The 19,561-nt window shown below is 43.2% G+C and overlaps 1 protein-coding gene across 1 annotated transcript; it reads right to left on the bottom strand.

Annotated features, from left to right (window-relative positions):
* Nucleotides 1-8: 8 nt before the first annotated feature.
* LOC127587145 (carcinoembryonic antigen-related cell adhesion molecule 1-like) lies at nucleotides 9-17,102 on the bottom strand. The gene is made up of 8 exons (XM_052045337.1): nucleotides 16,948-17,102; nucleotides 9,595-9,909; nucleotides 7,945-8,214; nucleotides 5,821-5,943; nucleotides 5,667-5,708; nucleotides 1,582-1,616; nucleotides 668-755; nucleotides 9-109 (listed from the first exon to the last, which is right to left on the bottom strand). Exons 1-8 carry the CDS (start codon nucleotides 17,012-17,014, stop codon nucleotides 9-11), a joined length of 1,041 nt encoding a protein of 346 aa, XP_051901297.1. The 5' UTR covers nucleotides 17,015-17,102.
* Nucleotides 17,103-19,561: the final 2,459 nt, after the last annotated feature.

Here is a 19,561-nt window from a genome sequence, read left to right as displayed (position 1 = left end):
GCCCAGGATCATTTCCTGTCGCGATGTTTTGCCTTCTCGGCGAATATTCTCTCCCTGAGTCGCGCGTAAAGTGGGAAAGACTGAGGTCGAGAAGAGAAATCGACAAGGCCTGAGGGGGGAAAATAAAGCGGGAGGATTTGATGTCTTTCAAGAAAACCTCAAGGACACAGCGTTTCAAGAAGGCAGCTCAACATAGCCTTCTCAGGGGCAACAAGGGCCGGGTAATTAAACGCTGGCTTGAATGAATCAAAGAAGGTTACAAGGATGAATCATTTTCTTTGTCGTAGCGAAGGTAAGGGTTTAATTATTGCATTAAATTAAATCTCTCCGATATTTCATTCATGAAAGAACACATCGTGCAAATGATAGAATATTTCGATTTTTACGCCATACGTATATTATTTGCAGTTCCCGCTTACGTCCTACATGTTAGTGTGCATTGTCGCTGGATTAATCCCAGGGCACAAACGTAGTATTCAAACTTCCCATGTGTTTCGTAGCCAGGAAACTGAGGCATATTATCAGCCAGGTTCCACATCTAAAAGATACCATAAACGCCTGGGAATCGATTCATGCAGATTTCTTTCGTCGTTGCCGAGTAGCCGAGTTCACTCTTTAATTAATCAATTTGGGGCAATGGTTGAATAGACAATATCTTTCTGCTCACCATTCTGTGGTTGAATTCTCTCCGTCCGTTGCACACTTTCAGGAAAACAGATGAAAATGTATTGGCCACCTCCGTCCTCCTTACTCACCTGCGAAATGAACAAGAGAGTTTTCAGACTCCCGCTGACGTCATATGAACTATTTTCTATCCCGGATGAACATAATATTATAATATTAGTTTCTCTTCCACCCTCTGAACCAATAATGGGAACGCATTATGCCAACTAAGCTTTTCAGAAAGATATACTGTACACGTACAACCATATATAACGTCTGAAGTTATTAAGGTAATGAAGGCGATCTTGCCCATGCATTTCCCGTATCGATGCCGTTACAGTGGACTAATAACTCATAGATAAATCCGAGATCAGTTAGTAGGGTCGTGGGAGTGGGGTTAGGCAGAAATTACCATAATACTCTGAGAGATAAAACACCCTCAGTATGCCTCACTTTAAGTGGAGATAACGTTATAATGCACCATTACTTCCATTAAACTATGAATTAAATCCAGCTTCGTAAAAGTTCTGTGGAATTCTAAACTATTGTGTTATGCCGTTAAATGTTTCATTTACAAAGTGCACACATTTCATGACCGCTTCGCTGCAACCATTTTGGACAAAAAGACCTGGATTATCCAATGCTCTCATATTCATTCTCCAAGAAAGATTGATCCTTCTCGAACGCTCTCTGTCACTGGGTAATTTGCAATAATTGCCATAGTACATGGGGAAGTAAATGATCAAAACAATTCTTTTTGATGCAAAAGTGTTTTCATTTACATTCTGTCAAATATTGTAGACTATTTGAATTATATTTTGAGAGCTATGTATTGCGACGTCTATATCCGTGCTCAGAAAGGGAGAAGAGAGAATAAAATATTTATTTATACTTTGCAAGGTGGTACAGAGAAGATACGTCAAAACACGTTCTTTCGTTGACAATTTGCTGTTCTGTTAGGACATGCCAAAAAAGTAAATAATTAATCAATGTTTGGTATCGTGGAAAATACTTTTGGCGTCGCTGATCGAGCGAAGCTTAAATGCTGCTCATCCACCCAAGGGTAACATTTAACCAATTGTCACATATCTTCAAAAATACTTCCAACTGATATGGACAGCGCTTGTAGTAAATGGTATTTTAAATACGCAACAGATGCAAAACGTAAGGAAACACGACACAAAATTCACTGCTCAGAGCCCGCTGTTGACATTTTCCGTGCACTGTCCAATATTGCTGATGCTAATAATGTTTGACGACTTCATCCAAAATCTTAGGAGTTGGGATGTCATGGTGAGGTTGTATAAGTCACTGGTGAGGCCAAATTTAGAGTATTGTGTGCAGTTCTGGTCACCTAACTATGGAAAGATATCAGTAAGATTGAAAGAGTGCAGAGGAGATTTACTAGAATGTTGTCGGGTCTTCAGGAATTGAGTTACAGGGAAAGATTGAACAGGTTAGGACTTTATTCCTTGGAGCGCAGAAGAATGAGGGGAGATTTGATAGAGGTTTACAAAACTATTAAGGGCATAGACAGAGTTAATGCGAGTAGGCTCTTTCCACCTAGATTAGGAGAGATAAGTACGAGAAGACATGGTTTTAGGGTGAAAGCGGAAAGGTTTAGGGGCAATATTAGTGGAACTTCACTCAGAGAGTGGTGGGAGTGTGGAACGGGCTGCCATCTGATGTAGTAAATTAGGGCTCACACTTAAGCTTTAAGAATACATTGGATAGATATATGGACGGGAGAGGTCTGGAGGGTTATAGATTGGGTGCAGGGAAGTGGGACTAGCGGAATAACGTTTCGGCACAGACTAGAAGGGTCGAATGGCCTGTTTTCTGTGCTGTATTGTTCTATGGTTCTATGGTTCTTGGAACGTTTCATTGGAGTCTGTTATATCCCGGCCCTAACTACGCCTTCTCGTCCATAACTCCCAGACGATTCACGTTTGTTGCTTTCAGTTTGTTTCGATTGAACAGACATGTGATAACAACGTTCAGTTTCTTATCTATCAGTTTCCAGAGATAAAACTAATCTGCCGAAGAAAATTGGTCAAGGCTGGTAGGGGTAGGAAATACTAGATGATGAGAGCTATCGAGGCCCTGAAGGAGGCATAGGTCACGTACAGGCAGTTCGGATCAGGCGAATTCAGGAGGAATATATGGTATGCAGGAGTTCACTGAAGAAGGAAATAATGATGGCAAGAAGAGAGCATGAGATGGATTTGGCAGGAAAGATTAAGAAGAATCCAAAGAGATTTTATATGAAGGGAAACAGAGTAACTAGAAGGGAAACAGAATAACTAGAGAGAGTGAGTAGGGCCTCTCAATGGTCAAAGGGGACATCTTTGTTTGGAGGTGCAGGAGATGGGCAAGGTCCTCAATGAGTATTTCTCATCTGTTCCAACGGTGGAGAAAGACATTAAGAATTCGGAACTAGGAAAAGTAAATGCAGAGGTCTTGGGGGATAGTCCGCATTTCAGTAGAGGAGGTGCTGGACGTCTTCAAATGTACGAAGGGGAACAAATCTCTAGAGCCTGACCAAGTACATACAAGAACACTATGGGAGGCTAGAGAAGACATTGCGAGAGTCCTGCCTGAGGTATTTGTATCATCGTTTGCCACGGCTGAGGTGCCGGTAGGCTGGAGAGTAGTGAATGTTGTGCCTTTATTATAGAACGGCAGCAAATAAATACCTGGAAACTATAGAGTAGTAAGTCTAACATATGACGGAGGTAAGTTACTGAAGAAGATTCTGAGGGATAAGATATATGTTCATCTGGAAAGACATTGATTAGGGGTAGTCAGCAGGGCTTTGAGCATGCGAGATCATCTCTTTCACACGTTTGGGTTTTTTGATGAGGTGACCAAGAAATTTGATGAGGGCAGGGTGGTAGATATGGTTTATATGGATTTCAATAAGGCTTTTGATAAATTTCCACATGGCAGGCCACTCAGAAAGGTAAGATCACATGGAATCCAGGAAGAGCTAGCAAACTGAATACACAATTGACTTGACGGTAGGAAGCAGAGGGTGATGCTGGAAGGTTGTTTGTCGGACTGGAGGCCCGTGATTAGTGGTGTGTCTCGGGGGTCAATGCTGGGACCATTGTTATTTGTCATCTGTTTCAACAATTTGGATAATATTGTACAAGGCATGGTTCGTAAGTTTGCAGATGGCACTAAAATAGGTGGTATAGTGGACAATGATAAAGGTTATCAACAATTACAAGGGGATTTTGATCAGCTGATCAATGGGTTGAGGAATGAAAAATGGAGTTTAAGTTCGAGATGTTACTCTTTGGAAAGTCAAATCCAGGTAGGACTTTCACAGTGACCGCAGGGCCCTGGAGAGTGTTGAAGAATACAGGGATCTTAGAGTAGAAACATATGATTTCCTGAAAGTACGGTAATAAGGAGACAGCATGGCGAAAAGGCTTCCGGAACGCTAGACTTAAAAGTCGGGGCATTGAGTATAAATTTGCGAGGTCATGACATGGTTGTACAGGACACTAGTGAGGCCTGATTTGGAGTATTGTGTTCAGTTTTGGTCACCCTGCTATAGGAAAGACGTTATTAAATTGGAAAGAGTGCAGAAACGATTTACAAGAATGTTGCCAGGACTTGAGGGACAAAGATATAAGGTTGGACAGCCTTGGACTTCATTCCTTGGAGCGTAGGAGACTGAGAGATGATCAGAAAGAAGTGTATAAAGTCATCAGGCGATATAAATAGGGTGAACGTACTCAGTCGTTTTCCCAGTATTGGGAAATCAAGAATTCCAGGGCATAGCTTCAATGTGAAAGGGGAAAGATTTAACAGGAGCTTGTGGAGCAACCTTTTACACAAAGGGTGGTGGGTAGATGAATGAGCTGCCAGAGGAACAGGTTGAGGCATGTACAATAAGTAAAGACAGTTGTACAGGATTTGGAAGGTTGAGAAGTTTACGGGTCAAACGCTGGCAAATGGGACCAGCTTGGGTGGGGCATATTGGTCGGCATAGACCAGTTGGGCAGAAGGGTCTGTTTTCGTGCTGTATCTCTCTATAACTCTATGACTCTGAAATAATCTCACACTATTTCGTTGAAAGGTTGTAGTATCACTGAGGTCTGCCAGAAATGTGACAGACATGAGGAACAAGAACATTAAGTAAAATAATTGTTCGGTTTGGAAGCAATAGAAAAATAGTCGAGAAATTTGGAGGTTGTGTTTCATTGTTACACGTCGTGTGCAACATTTTCTTCGCTGAAATAGCGAGCCGGGTTCAAGTGCCATCTATCAGGAAGATCCACAGCTCATTCCCAAATAAGCTTTATATGCGGTGCTGGCTTATATGAGGAAGGAATGTTTCTGATAGTCAAATATATTCCTGCACTTTATTTTTTGTTGTCATGCTCCTTTAGCGTTGACTCGGTTAATAACTCAGTTACACAGCTGTATACATGAGTATAATAAAATGGCAAAAATAAACCAATGGAAAGCACAAATTGCAATTTACCTCTCGGTAGTTCCATTTTAGTGGGCTCAAGCATTTTCTTTTTCTCACTGTTACTTGGTGGTGGGGGTGGGGGCAACTTTACAAGAAACTCAATTATCAGCATTGGAAAATTTTAACCCAATATTTCCGCCGAGCGACTCATAAGATCAAGTGCAAAGTGAAGGCTGTCGGGAAATGATTATTTTGGAACTAGCACTGGATCGTCCTGTCTGACGTGCCCGCATATAAATTGGGCCTCGCTCATCTGAGGAAGTTAGAATGGAGGGAGCAAGGTGCAGAAAAAGAATCTCAAAAATCAAGAACCACCGCTGCTACAGGACCCCTACACCTCTGTTAACTGCGTGAAAGGAAATTTCGAGCCCAAGTTGATCTAATCACCACTCTCCGTACATATCGCAACATTAGAGATGTCATGGTCTTACTTAAGAACGAGTGTCGGAAACTACAACAGCATTTTGGAACCAACGCAAGCGTCACGCACAATGCTGTATCGTTCGTGCCTCACCTTCCTTCTTGCCTGATATCCGTGAGAGCCAAATTCGGATGCCTATCTTGGAGAATGAGAACATAAGTATCAATGTGAAGCAATCATTCGTCAATCGAGATTGAATTGTGACATACATTGCATTTCCATAAATGTTGTTCAATGTTTATTTTACCTGTCTTGCAGGCCGTTCTCTTATTGAAGAGGAGAATGATTAGAACAAGCCCTACCAAACAAGTAGCTGCGGCGATTATTGTAAGTAGATAACCTGATGTCGCACATTCCAAGCTATCCTCACCTAAAGGGCGAATAAAGGAAGTTAACAATTGTGAGCTTGAATTATTCCTTAATATTTGAACATGAGCATCCAACATAGCTTAATTTCTTATTTCATGACAAAAAGTAGCTGAATCAGTATTCTGATAACAGAATTGGACGTCCGTTGAAATCCAATATTTTCTCAGTCATACATTTAAAATAAGAACATAAACATAGAACAGTACAGCAGAGAAATAGGCCCTTCGGCCCATCATGTCTGCGCTGAAGCAATAGAAAAATATTCGAGAAATTTGGAGGTTGTGTTTCATTGTTACACGTCGTGTGCAACATTTTCTTCGCTGAAATAGCGAGCCGACTTAAAATAAATCTTTTCTGCCTGTACATGATCCATATCCCTCCATTTCCTGCATATCCATGTGCCTATCTAACAGCCTCTTAAACACCACTATCATATCTGCTTCCATCTCCTCCCCTGACGGCCTGTCCCACGCACCCACCACTCGCTGTGTAAAGAAGTTGTCCCGCACATCTCCTTTAAACTTTTCCCCTCTCACGTTGAATGCATGCCCTGTAGTTCTTGACATTTCTACCTTCGGATTCTATCTACCCCATCCATGCCTCTCGTCATTTTAAAAATCTCTTTAAAGTCTGCCCTCAGCCTCCGAAACTCCTGAGAAAACAACACAATTTTGTCCAGCCTCTCGTTATAGCTCATATCCTCTAGTCCATAGACAACATCCTAGTAAACCTCTTCAAAGCCTTCATATACTTCCTGTAATGGGGCGATCAGAAATGTAAACAGTACTCCAAGTGCGGCCCAACCAAAGTTTTATACAACTGTAACATGACTTACTGCCTCTTATTCTCAGTGCCCCGAACAACAAAGGAAGGCATTGAGGACAGAAAAGGAATTGGAAAGAGACTTGTCACTTATGATTCAGAACCACTGGCGACACGGTGGCGCAGCTGGTAACACTGGCGTGTTATTGTTCCTGATAACCAGGCTTAATCCTGACTTCCTGTGCCGTCCGTGTGCAGGGTTTGCACGTTATGTCTGTGTGCGCATGGATTTCCCAAATCCCAAGAATTGTTTGGTTGGGTAATTAGCCATAGTAAGTTACCTCAAGTATTCAGACGAAGGGTAGAAACGGCGTAGTTGATGGGATGTTGTGTGTGTGTGGGGGGGGGGGGGGGGGGTGGGGGGGAATGAGATAGGGTGGAATGAGTAAAGAACAGGTTGATAATCGGCACGGACTCGGTGGGCCGAAGTGTTCTGTTGCATGCTGTGTCTCCTGAGCATGCCGGTCATGAGGGAAACACATGCCTTTACCTCTTGAGGTGACATCAATACTGATCAAATGTTGTCTCAATGTTGCCAAGTGTTATTTGAATCCACCGATTAATCGGGAACAATGAGAGGTAATTTAGCGCTTTGTTTAGGCCACGTTTGCACAAATGATTACTTCACAATGAAGAGTAATAATAGTTCTCCTATATTTAGTAAGTACATAAAGAATTAAAAATAGTACCAAACGTATTATTTTATGATTAAATAGCAAAGTCTTCACAAGAACATGGTAGATCTGATTCTGCACAGAGAGGACCTGCACTGTTCCTTCCTTTCCGAATTCTTCCTCGTGCTACGGACACCAACTGTCCACCCTGCATAGGTTGAGAAACCCGCGAAAGGAGGGGTTCCCGTCCCGCCGCATTGCAGCGTTTTCACCCGAGCGCATAATCAACTTAGAAGTTGACAAAGGTAAAATAATACCCGTGAGAGACAGTGGTTTGCCTTTGGTAATGGGCATCAGTGGTCCAGTCAATGTTACAATATTAAGGTTTAGTTTAAATATATATTCATATTGAAACCAAGGAATATTTCAGCTGAACTCACTTTACCAAACAGTGTTCAGAAGCACTGTAATAATGGATCTGTAACCTGATCAAAATGATACAGCAGGGAATTAAACATGGCATGTTCTATCTGTTCATGTGTTCTGATGTCATGCACCATACTCACCAAAGAGAGTCCGTTGAGATCTGTGTTTGCTGATGCTATTGCGGACTGTGCAGGTGTAGGTCCCACAGTCAGCGTTGGTGAAGTTGTGAATCGATATGCTGCTGTTGCCGTTAATCAAGGTATGGCGAGGGCTTCCTGGCAATTGCTGCGCGTCTTTCTCCCAGAAATACTGAGGCAAACTTCCTCCCGTTATGTTGCAAGTTAAGGTCAAACTGTGATGGATGCTCGAGTTATCCCTGCGGACCGTGATGGTCGGAAGCGAAACTGGAACTAGAAATAAACAGTCATCTTTACTCGTCGACCCTTCAGCTCAAACAGGAAACTATCTTCCTTTTCTTTCCTGGGGTCTTATATGAACTTCTGGACTTTGAAAATCTGATTAAAACACCTTGTTTTATTCGAAAATTGGACATCTTTCTCCTCTCTACTCACAACAATGGCCAGTACAGGACAAAGAACGGTAGAGTTCTTCTGCATGGCGAACTTGTGTACGTGACCGATCAGCTTCTCTGGTTGTTACTGCTGGCTCCCGGCCAATCCACCGACTCGCTCATAGATTGGCTCTGCAACCTCGGCTGAGTCACAGTTCAGCCAATTTTCTACCAATTTGGCATTGAATGAAATAAAGCGGATGGGTTGTAAAGAGGGTCTCAGCGAATCGTCTCAGTGCAAAGAGAAATTGTTTGGTAATAGAATTACTCAACAAAGCCTTTAACAGTGAATATAGAACAGTGCAGAACATGAACAGGCCCTTCGGCTTACCATGTCTGTGCCGACCATGATACCGAATGAAACTGATCCCAATTGTTTGCACAGCATCCGCATCCCATTCCCCTCATGTCTACATCGATCTGTCCACATGATTCAAACACCTCTATGGTTTCTGCCTCCACCACCACCCCTGGCAGCGTATTCCAGGCACCTACCACCCTCTGTGTAAAAAACAACATTGCACTGTACATCTCCTTTAAACTTTCTCCTGTCACGTAAAATGGATGTCCTCCAGTATTCGACATTTCAACCTGGGGAAGAGTCTTTCACAATCGACCCTACCTTTGGTCCAGAGGGATATGGTCCAAACGCGGGCGAATGGGACAAGCTGAGGTGGGCACCTTGTTTGGCATGAGCGACTTCAGCCGAAAAGCTTGTTTCCGTTCTGTATTACTCTATGGCTCGATGTCCCCAATATTTGACATTTTCACCCTGGGAAAAAGGCACTGACTATCTACGATATCTATGCATCTCATAATTTAAAAGCTTCTTCCATGTCTCCAATCAGTCTCTGATGCTCCAGAGAAAACATTTGTCCAACCACTTCATAGAGCGAATACTCTCTAATCCAGGCAACATCCTGGTAAACCTGCACCTTCTCCAAATCATCTACATCCTTCTTACAATGGGATGACCAGAACTGCACACAATATTCAAACTGTGACCGAACTAAAGTTTGATATAGCTGAAAAACTACTTCCTGACTTTTATACTCAATGCTCGACCCATGCTTTACGCCTTCTCAACAACCTTATCTACTTGTGTTTGAAAAGAATGCGGCATATAGTGAGTGAAATGAAGCAGTGATGAAATAAGACCTGATTGGAGTTTCCATATTTGACACACATAAACCAACTGACAAGAAGCAACATTACTTACCAAGAACATCGAGGTAGATGATTTGGGTTTCAACCCCCCCGTTTGCCGAAATGAGTTTAGCCTCATACATCCCGCTGTCGTCGCCCAACAGGCCCGATAGTTTCAAGGAACAATCAGGGAAACACTGCACTCGTGTTTTCTGCCTGGTGTACACTTTACACCGATTCATCTCGCAGGTTAGAAATGCACGACTCCCCTTTTCCCAGGTTATTTTACGTACGGGTGTTCCTGAGGTTTGCTCAATGCGCAATAAAACCGATTCACCCAGTATTCCGTTCACACGATCTTCTCTTGCTCCGATTACAACTCGGTTTACTGTTGGACGAACAAGGAGCGACAGTGAGACAGATGGAGATCGAGTAAGAGAGCTTCCTAGATATCAACCCATACCACAAAGAGCAGAACCTAGAAAGCAAGTTTAGTTGCGTTGATTTGATATAATTATTAATTTTTTGAATCACAAGCTTGCATCCGAATACCTTCATGCAACACTTCCACAACATACTTCCGGAAGAAAGTAAAACAGCATGTCAACATTGAATGGTCCTCTAGTACCATAAAATGGACACCTGACCTCACAATCTACCTCGCCATTGCCTTGCCTGCACTTATTGTCCGCCTGCACTGCGTTTTCTCTGTAACTGTAACACTTTACTCCTCATTCTTTATTGTTTTCCCTTGTACTACCTCAATGCACTGTTATGATGAAATGATCTGTCTGGATGGCATGCGAAACAAAGTTTTTCACTGTATCTCGGTAGATGTGACAAGAATAAACCAATTACCAATTACCAGATGTGGGAAGATAAGTCGGACATCAGGCTTTGTCATCTGCTCTACCATTCAGTTAGATTATGATAGATCTTATCTTGGCCTCGTCTCCACTCTCTAACTGTTCCCCAATGCCTTTGACTCCAAAGCATCCTTCCGACCTTGAACATACTCAGTGATCGGACCATCTTAGCTCTTTGCGGTAGAGAGTTCCAGACTCGTGTCATTCTGAGAGATAGAACCACTAATTGAACCTTTATTGTGAATCTATATTCCCCCAGTTCTAGATTCTCCCACGAGGAAACAACTCCCCAGAATTTCCTTTGTCGAGTCCCTTCAGAATGTTAAATATGTCAGTAAAGTCTTATATGTAAAAGGTCTCCTAAAAGCATTGACACAACCTGCTCAAACTTTCCTCCTGTCAACCTCTTCAGCCCAGGAACAATTCACCGAATATTCTTAGGACTTCCCCTAATGACAATATACACTTCTATAGATAGGGAGACCTAAACTCTCCCTGCACCCTGTTCTCCACGGACAGTTATCACAAGAACACACTGCTTTTATCCACAATCACGCTTGCAACACAGACTAACATTCTATTTATTTTCAGACTGACGTTATATGTTACATGCGCAAAGAACCTAGAGCCAGCGAAGCATTAACGTCTGTGAAGAAAATCGGTGGTTCTCGAATGGACTTCCGGGGAAAATCCACACAATATCTCCTAATGTGAAAAAAAAACATTTCACTGCAACTCCCTGTTTATCATGTCTTGCCCATTTCTTAATCCTTGCTGCTACAGTCTACGTTCATTCATGAGCTTTCATCTTCATGACGAGCTGTCAATTGTCACGTTATTCGATTCCTTTTGGAAGTGCATTTGTCCCACATCAGCTTCTCCGTTACGTTATACACATATCACAAACTCCATCAAGCGAGTTGGACATGATTTCTTTTGAGCAATTATTTGCAAACGCGCTAGGGAAAGAAACATTTGTCTAATTGATTCTCACTTGCCCAGGTGACCGCTTGTTCTGACCTTGAATTTTAGATATTTAGGGAATAAAGGTTTGTGAGCCTGATGCAAATTGATAGGGATTAAAAAATATATAATTGATCTTGTTTAATGGTCGAGCGGTCACGAGGGGCCGAAAGGCCGACTAGTTCCAATTATGATTGTGCTTTTCCCACAACCGAGTTTCCACTAATTGTCTATAATTCCTAGTTTAACTACAGTACGTTAATGCCAATGATTTTTAATTGTAGATGGAATTGCTATTCAAAATTCTGCACGTATTCGTCATATTTTCCACTGACTGTGATCTTTCTCTATCCTGTGGTTAGTATAATAAACCTCAGAAGGCCACGTGTCTGTCCTCTTGCAGAGTCCGCAGCATTTGCAGCAGGAGTTACCATTTTTCCCATGTCAAATCAAGCAAGCATAATGTGTCCCAAACCAGACCCTGCTGATGACAGAAACCTATCTATGAATTATGGTCTTCCTTCACTCTCACTCATGCCTTTCCTTGGATGTTGCTTTCTCCTCGGTCTTCCTTGAGATATCGACTGCAACATTCATCATAACACTTTTAGTGAATTGGTAACAACGTAGTTTAAAGATCGAATGAAAGTTAGGGAGTGGGTGACCAACACGCAGAGCAGTATCTTGACGGCAGTGCAGGACCCCCCTGCGGTCATCTCCCTCCAAAACAGATATACAGATTTGGATACTGTTGGGGGAGATGGCTCATGAGGGGAAGGCAGCAGCAGCCAAGATCACCGCACAGTGAGCGGCTCTGCTGCACAGGAGGCTAGGAGAAAGAGTGGCAGGGCTATAGTGGTAGGGGATTCCATGGTAAGAGGAATAGACAGGCTCTTCTGTGGCAGCAAACGGGACTCCAGGTTGGTGTGTTGCCTCCAGATTGTTGTTTTGCCTCCCGTGGGCGAGGGTCAGGGATGTCTCGGAACAGCTGCAGAGAATTCTAGAAGGGGAGGGTGAACAACCAGTTATGGTGCATGTAGGTACCAAAGATACAGGAAACAAGCGGGATGACGTCCTACAAGCCAAATTTAGGGATCTAGGAGAAAAATTAAAAAGTAGGACTTCAAATAACCTCAGGATTGCTACCTATGCCACGTGCTGGTCAGAGTAGGAATAACAGAACAGTTTGGATGAATATGTGGCTTGTGCAATGGAGGAGGAGGAAGGGTTTCAGTTTCCTGAGGCATTGGAACCGGTTCTGCGGGAGGTGGGACCAGTACAGATAAGAGAGTTTGTACCTGGGCAGGACCGGGATCAATGTCAGAGGGGATTGTTTGTAGTGCTGTTGGGGAGAGTTTAATATAATATGGCAGGGGGATTGGAATCTATGCAGAAAGATAAGACGGAATCAATGCAGACACCAAAGCAAAAGTTGGGAAAAAAAGAGTGGAATACAGAAAAGCCAAATGCCAAAATACACAAAGATTATTAGGTACTAAAAGGACAACGAGTATCAGGTACTTTATGTCAATGGCGGTAGTATTCGAAACAAGGCTAGTGAACTTGTGGCACAAATCAGTACAAAGCGGTATGATTTAATGACCATTACAGAAACGAGGTTGCAAGGTGGAGATGATTGGGAATTAAATATCCAAGGATATCAGGTAATACGGAAGGAGAAGCAGAAAGGTAAGGGATATGGTGTAGCGCTCTTAATTAAGGATGAGATCAGGGCGATAGTGAGAGACGACATAAGATATAAGGAGCAGAATGTTGAATCCATCTGGGTGGAGATTAGGAATAAAAAAAGTAAAAAAAAAAATCACTGGTGGGAGTCTGTAGGCCACCGAATAATAACATTACATTTGGACAGGAGATAAACCAATAAATATCTGGTGCATGTAATAATGGAACGGCATTTGTCACGGGGCACTTCAACTTTCACATAGAATATGCAAATCAAGTCGATCGAGGCCGTCATGAGCAGGACTTCATTGGATGCATGCGTGATAGCTTTATTGAACAACATGTCAGTGAACCTATTCGGGGACATGTTATCTCAGGTGTGGTCCTGTGCAACGAGAAGGAATAATTAACGATCTTGTTGTTAGGGATCCTCTTGGAAAGGTGGTGGGCGGGACAGTTGAGGAACAGTGCAATAATTTCAAACAGATTTTTCACAGTGCTCAACAATAACATATTCCGGCTAAAAGCAAGGACAGTAAGGGTGAGGAGAGCCAGCCCTGGATAACTAAGGAAATAAAGGAAGGCATCATATTAAAAGCTCAAAATAGGAAGTCGCCAAGAATAGTGGGAAACTGGAATACTGGGAATTTTTTAAAATGCAACAAAGGACCACAAAGCAAGCAATAAGGAAAGAGAAGATAGATTATGAAAGTAGACCAGCACAAAATATAAAAACACAGTAGAAGATTTTTATAATTATATAAAGCGGAAAAGTGGGTCTCAATTGAACCTAGATCTCTTGGAAGACGAAAAGGGGGAATTAATATTGGGTAATGTGAAAATGGGCGAGGCTTTTAACTATCATTTTGTGTCGGTATTCCCTGTGGAGGACACATCCAACATGCCGAAGAGAGATGTTATGCTTGCGATGGGAGGTGAGGACCTCGATGCAACCAGTATCGTTAAAGAGGTAGTGCTGAGCAAACTAGCGGGCCTAAAGGTGGACAAGTTCCCTGGTCCTGATGGGGTGCATTCCAGGGCACTGAAAGAAATGGGTGGCGGTTATAATAGACGCACTTGTGATAATTTACCAAAATCCTCTGGATTTTGGGCAGGTCCCGGCAGATTGGAAGACAGAAAATGTCACACCATTGTACAAAAAAGGATATAGTCAAAAGGCAGATAACTATAGACCAGTTAGCTCAACGCATTTAGGCGGGAAAATGCTTGAAGCTATCATTAAGGAAGAAATAGCGAGACATTTGGATAGAAATAGTTCCATCAGGCAGACGCAGCATAGATTCAAGAAGGGCAGATCCAGTTTGACAAACTTACTGAGTTCTTTGAGGATATGACGAGCGCACTGGATAGAGGGAAACAGGAGGATATTGTATACTTGGATTTCTAGGCGTTTGATACGGTGCTGTATAAAAACGTATCCATAAGATAGGGAGTTGAGGTTAATATATTAACACGGATAGAGGATTGGTTAACTAATAGAAGGCAGAGAGCAGGGATAAATGGATGTTTCTCTGGTTGGCAATCAGTGGTGATTGGGGTGCCAGAGCGGTCGCTGCCTGGCCCGCAACTGTTTACGATATACATTGACGATTTGTAGGAGGGGATAGAGTGTTGCTTATCTAAGTTTGCTGATGAAACGAAATTGAGTGGAAAATCAAATTGTGTAGAGGATGCTAAAATTGTGCAGAGAGATGTACATAGCTAAGTGAATGGGCCGGGGTCTGACAGATGGAGTACAACGCTGGTAAATTGCGAAGTCATCCACTTTGGAAGGAATAATAGAAGATCATATTATTATTTAAATGATGGAATATTGCAGCATTCTGTTCTGCAGAGGAGTTGGGCGTGCTGGTGCGTGAATCACAAAAGCTTAGTTTGCAGGTGCAACAGGTTAACAAGAAAGCAAATTGAACATTGGTCTTCATTGCAAGAGGGATTGAATTTAAGAGCAGGGAGGTTATGCTGCAACTGGGCAGGGTACTGGTGAGGCCGTAACTGGAGTACTGCATACAGTTCTGGCCTCCTTACTTGAGGAAAGATATACTGGATTTGGAAGTGGTGCAGATGAAGTTCACCAGGTTGATTCCGGGGATGAGCTGGTTAGCCAATGAGGAGAGACTGTGTTGTCTGGGACTATACTCGCAGGAATTCAGACGAACGAGAGGGCATCTTATAGAAACATATGGAATTATGCAAGGAATAAATAAGATAAAGGCAGGAAAGTTGTTTCAACTGGTAGGTGAGACGAGAATTAGGGGATATAGCCTGAAGATTCGGGGACTATATTCAGGAGGGAGATGAGGAGGAGCCGATTTTCTCAGAGAGTGGTGAATCTCTGGAAGTATCTGCCCAAGGATGCAGTAGAGGCTACCTAATTAAATATATTTAAGGCACATTTAGATAGATTTTTTGCATAGACGGAGAATTAACAGTTAAGTGGTAAAGGCAGGGAGGTGGAGCTGAGTCCACGGCCAGATCAGCCATGATCATATTTAATAGCGGAGCAGGCTCGACGGGCCAGACGGCCGACTATGTTCTTACCAGGTAATTTACACATTGACTGAGAGTGTATCTTTTAAATCAATTCTTTGTTTTTACATAGTGACGTCGGTTGCTTGGCCAACATTTCGTGCCCATTGCTCGTTGTATTAGAGGAAGTGGTGAGACTCCTCATGGGACTGCTGCAGTCCGTCTGGAGGACGCGAGGCCTCAGTGCTTCTTCGTAGCAAATTCGTGGATTTAGACCCAGTGGAAAAAATAGATTAGGATTTATTAACAAGTCAGGATGGCGTGCCGTTTGGTGGGAATTGTGTTCCCTTGTCCAGCGCAGGATGAGAGTGGAAGGTCAGAAACGTCGGATTAGAATCAGAATCAGAATCAGATTTATTATCACTGACTTATAGCACGTAAAATTTGTTGTTTTGCGACAATAGTACAGTGCACGGTTACGAAAGGAACCCAAGAAGTGGACACAGGCAAACGACATTTGGATTATCTTTCGCTGTTCAATAGAACGTTGGCTGATCTAACGTCCAAGAGCGATACGGGTAAAGTTTGGCGAGTTACGTAGGGATTCCATGATCAGCCGATATTGACAAGTCAGTAAAACTGACCAGTGATATCTACTCCTCTCTTGGGCTGAACATATACCTTTGTAAACTTCCTAATTCAGTGCAGGAATTCACCTGATAGGATTATGTCACAGCATAAGCATAGGAAGGAAACAGGCCCTTTGGCCCAACAGGTTCATTCTGTTTTGCCCAGCGAGCTTCGTCCCATCTGTCCGCCTCTGGTGCATAGCTTTCTAAACCTCTCCTGTCCATGTATTTATCTAGATGGCTTTTCAATGCTGCGAATGTACCCATCCTCATCCACTACTTCTGGCAGCTCATTCTAAATACGCACCATCCCTTGCGTAAGAAGCTGTCCCTGATGTCCCTTTTAAATCTTTCTCCCCTGATCTTAAACTCATGCATTCTTGTCATTAGCACCCACTTCCTTGGAAAAAAGTCGATGTGCTTTCACCCTGTCTAAGCCCCTCATGATCTTATATACCGCTACCATGTCGGCATTCAATCTCCTACGTTCCAGGGAATAAAGTCCTCCTGTACGCAACCGCTCCTTTTAACTCAGGCCCCCAAGTCCAAGCAACATCCTGGTCAATCTTATTATTTTAGTCAGGTAAACCAAAATATTCTGAAAACGGCTCTGTGGGATAACATGTCTCTTGAATTTCCATCAGTCCATTCCATGTTAGTGTTCAGAATCATTTAATTTCGATTTTGCATTGCTCGCCCCGACCCTGCCAAACATTACTGCCCGCCACGTCAGCCCTGCCAAACCGCCATCGTTTCGTCCTGAGACGAGTCAGCTGTCAGAGCATCTCTTACCATTGAGGGCCGTTTGAAACAGCAGCACCTTCAAAACCTGCGTAAGTTGCCAGCTCCCGCGCATCATCGAAGACTTTATCTGCCCATATGCAATTAGCAAGTAGTTTACAAGTCGACAGTCTTAACCCAAGGGGCAGCCGGACTGTGTCAACCCGTTGGAGAAATCTAAACCACCATTTGCTTACGTCAGCGTCGTTTCTGTGGAAACGTCGACCACAAGCGAGCACCGGATGAGCGACTTGCAACTGCTTGTCGGTTGAACATTCTCACTGGCACTATTTTCCGTTGCGGTTGTCAGGAAATTCTAAGAATCGTTCGCTTCAAGGCCACATGTATTGACAGAGTGAGTTTGCCTCGCAGATGTTGAGAGGAGCAAAATGCTAATTAGCTGCTGAAAGGAAAATTTCTACTTTTTCTTGCGTATATTTTAGCCATAGAATCATTGAGATAAACAGAGCGAAAACAGGTCGTTCGGTCCATCGAGTCCGCACCGACCATCAACGACTCATTTGACACTCGCCCTCCTTCCAGGTAACCTGCTAAGCCTCTGTCCGTTTTCCTGATCTGCTCCAGTTACTCCTACACTCACCCCACCCACTAACATTCCATTTCTTTCCCTTCCTCCGCCCAGTCCATCTGCCCATCACCCGCACACCCCTGCCACTGGGTACCCTCCCCTCAGCACTGTTCCCATTTGCCGTACCCACCTCTTCTTGGTTCCATTGTCCGCCTTCCTCTCCTATCATATTCCATCAGATGCAGCCGTATGTTGCCTCCACCTCTCAACTACTAACCTCTGTCACTACTCCTACCCTCCCCCCTCCATATGACTTTCATCCCTCCTCACTTGGATCCGCCTATCGTTTGCCATCACTTGATCCAGCCCTTCCCCTCACCTCTTTACACTGGGTATCTCCCCTTATCGTTCAGTCCAGATGAATGGTTTCCACCCGAAACGTTGTCTATTTCCCTCCGCAGATGCTGCCTGACATGCTGAGTTCCTCCAGCAGTTTGTTGTTATTTTGCTCTATTCATCCCATTTTTCATTCTCCCTCCACTCTCCTTAACTCCCCAACCCCAGATTCTACCACTCAGCAACACACTTGGGGAAAGTTACAGTGGACAGTTAATCTACCCAACCACGCCCCTTTGGGTGAGGAAACCGGAGCAGTCGGAGGAATCATGGAAAACGTGCAAACTCCACACAGACAGTACCAGACATCAGGATTGAACCCGGACTTCTGGCGCTGAGAGGCAGTTGCTCTACTCGCTGCACCACTGTACCGCTCCCAAAAATGCCTGAAAAGTTAATTTTCATAAATTACACGTAAATCAAACTGTAAATGTCATACAATGGCCAGGACAGTAAGGAAGTGTGATTAAAACATAAATGTGGACGAATTAAGAGCATAAGTGTGTCATTCACTCCTCGAACATGGTGTTATATTCAACATAAATACGGCTGATTTGATCCCAACTTTCATCAGTCAGGGCATTAGGTGTGGATATTGGCAGGTTAGATTGGAGTTGTACTAGACGTTTGTGAGGCCTCAGATGGAGTATTGTGTTCAGTTATGGTCACCTTGCTATTGGAAAGATGTTATTAAACTCGAATGAGTGCCGAACATATTTACAACGATGTTGCCAGTACTTGGGGGCTGAAATATAGGGAGAGGCTGGCCAGTGTAGGATTTTATTCCTTAGAGCGTTGGAGGCTAATGGATGATCCTGTTAAGGTATCTAAAATCATCAAGGGCAGAAATTGAGTGAATGCACGCAGTCTTTTTTCCCCAGGGTTGTCGAATCAAGAACCAGCGGACGTAGGTTTAAGGTGAAGGCCGGAAGATTTAATGAGAAACTGAGGGACAACTTTCTTACACAGAGGGTGTATCGACGTGGAAGTATTTGAGGCAGATACAACAACAACTTTAAAAGACATTTGGATTGGTATTATGGATAGGAAGGGTTTAGAAGGATATGGGCCAAATATGGACAATAGGGACCAACTTGGATGGGCCTCTTGGTCGGCAGAGCCTGTTTCCGTGCTGTATTGTTCTAAGACTTCCTGATTCTAAACACTCGACGTAGAACTCCATGTGTCTTTACCAATACCGTGTACAGTGGTGGCAAACCTTCCCTATTTTATACTCCATTGTCTTTGCAATAAAAGTCGACATTCCATTTAGCTTCCGACTTCAGGTACCGGCAGACTTAATAATTATATTTTATGTAAGAAGCCACCCAGATTCTTCTATTCATATGCATTTTGCAGTCTTTCTCTGTGTAAACAATATTCGACTTTTCGATTCTTATTATCAAAATGTATAACTCACATTTACCCTCCTAACTTTCTGCCACATGTTTTGCCCACACGACTTATCCATAATCCTTTTACAGATTTTGCCTCCTCTCACTGTCTGGTCTTCCACCCGTCATTGCATAATCAGGATATCTCACCAGAGGGCGCTCAGACGATTCAATGGTACAACTAGCTGAATAGTTAAAGTGCCAACACGAATCACTTTGGTGCCGATTCATCACTGCGAGCAGTAAGTGACTGTCAGGTGGTACTCCTGTTTAATTGCGGCAGATATTAGTCATCAGAGTGTCATCT

This window comes from Pristis pectinata, chromosome 39, assembly GCF_009764475.1.
Source record: "Pristis pectinata isolate sPriPec2 chromosome 39, sPriPec2.1.pri, whole genome shotgun sequence".
Lineage (NCBI taxonomy): Eukaryota > Metazoa > Chordata > Chondrichthyes > Rhinopristiformes > Pristidae > Pristis > Pristis pectinata.
The sequence above is the reverse complement of the archived record's forward strand: the minus strand, read 5'-3'. Positions and strand labels throughout refer to the sequence as shown.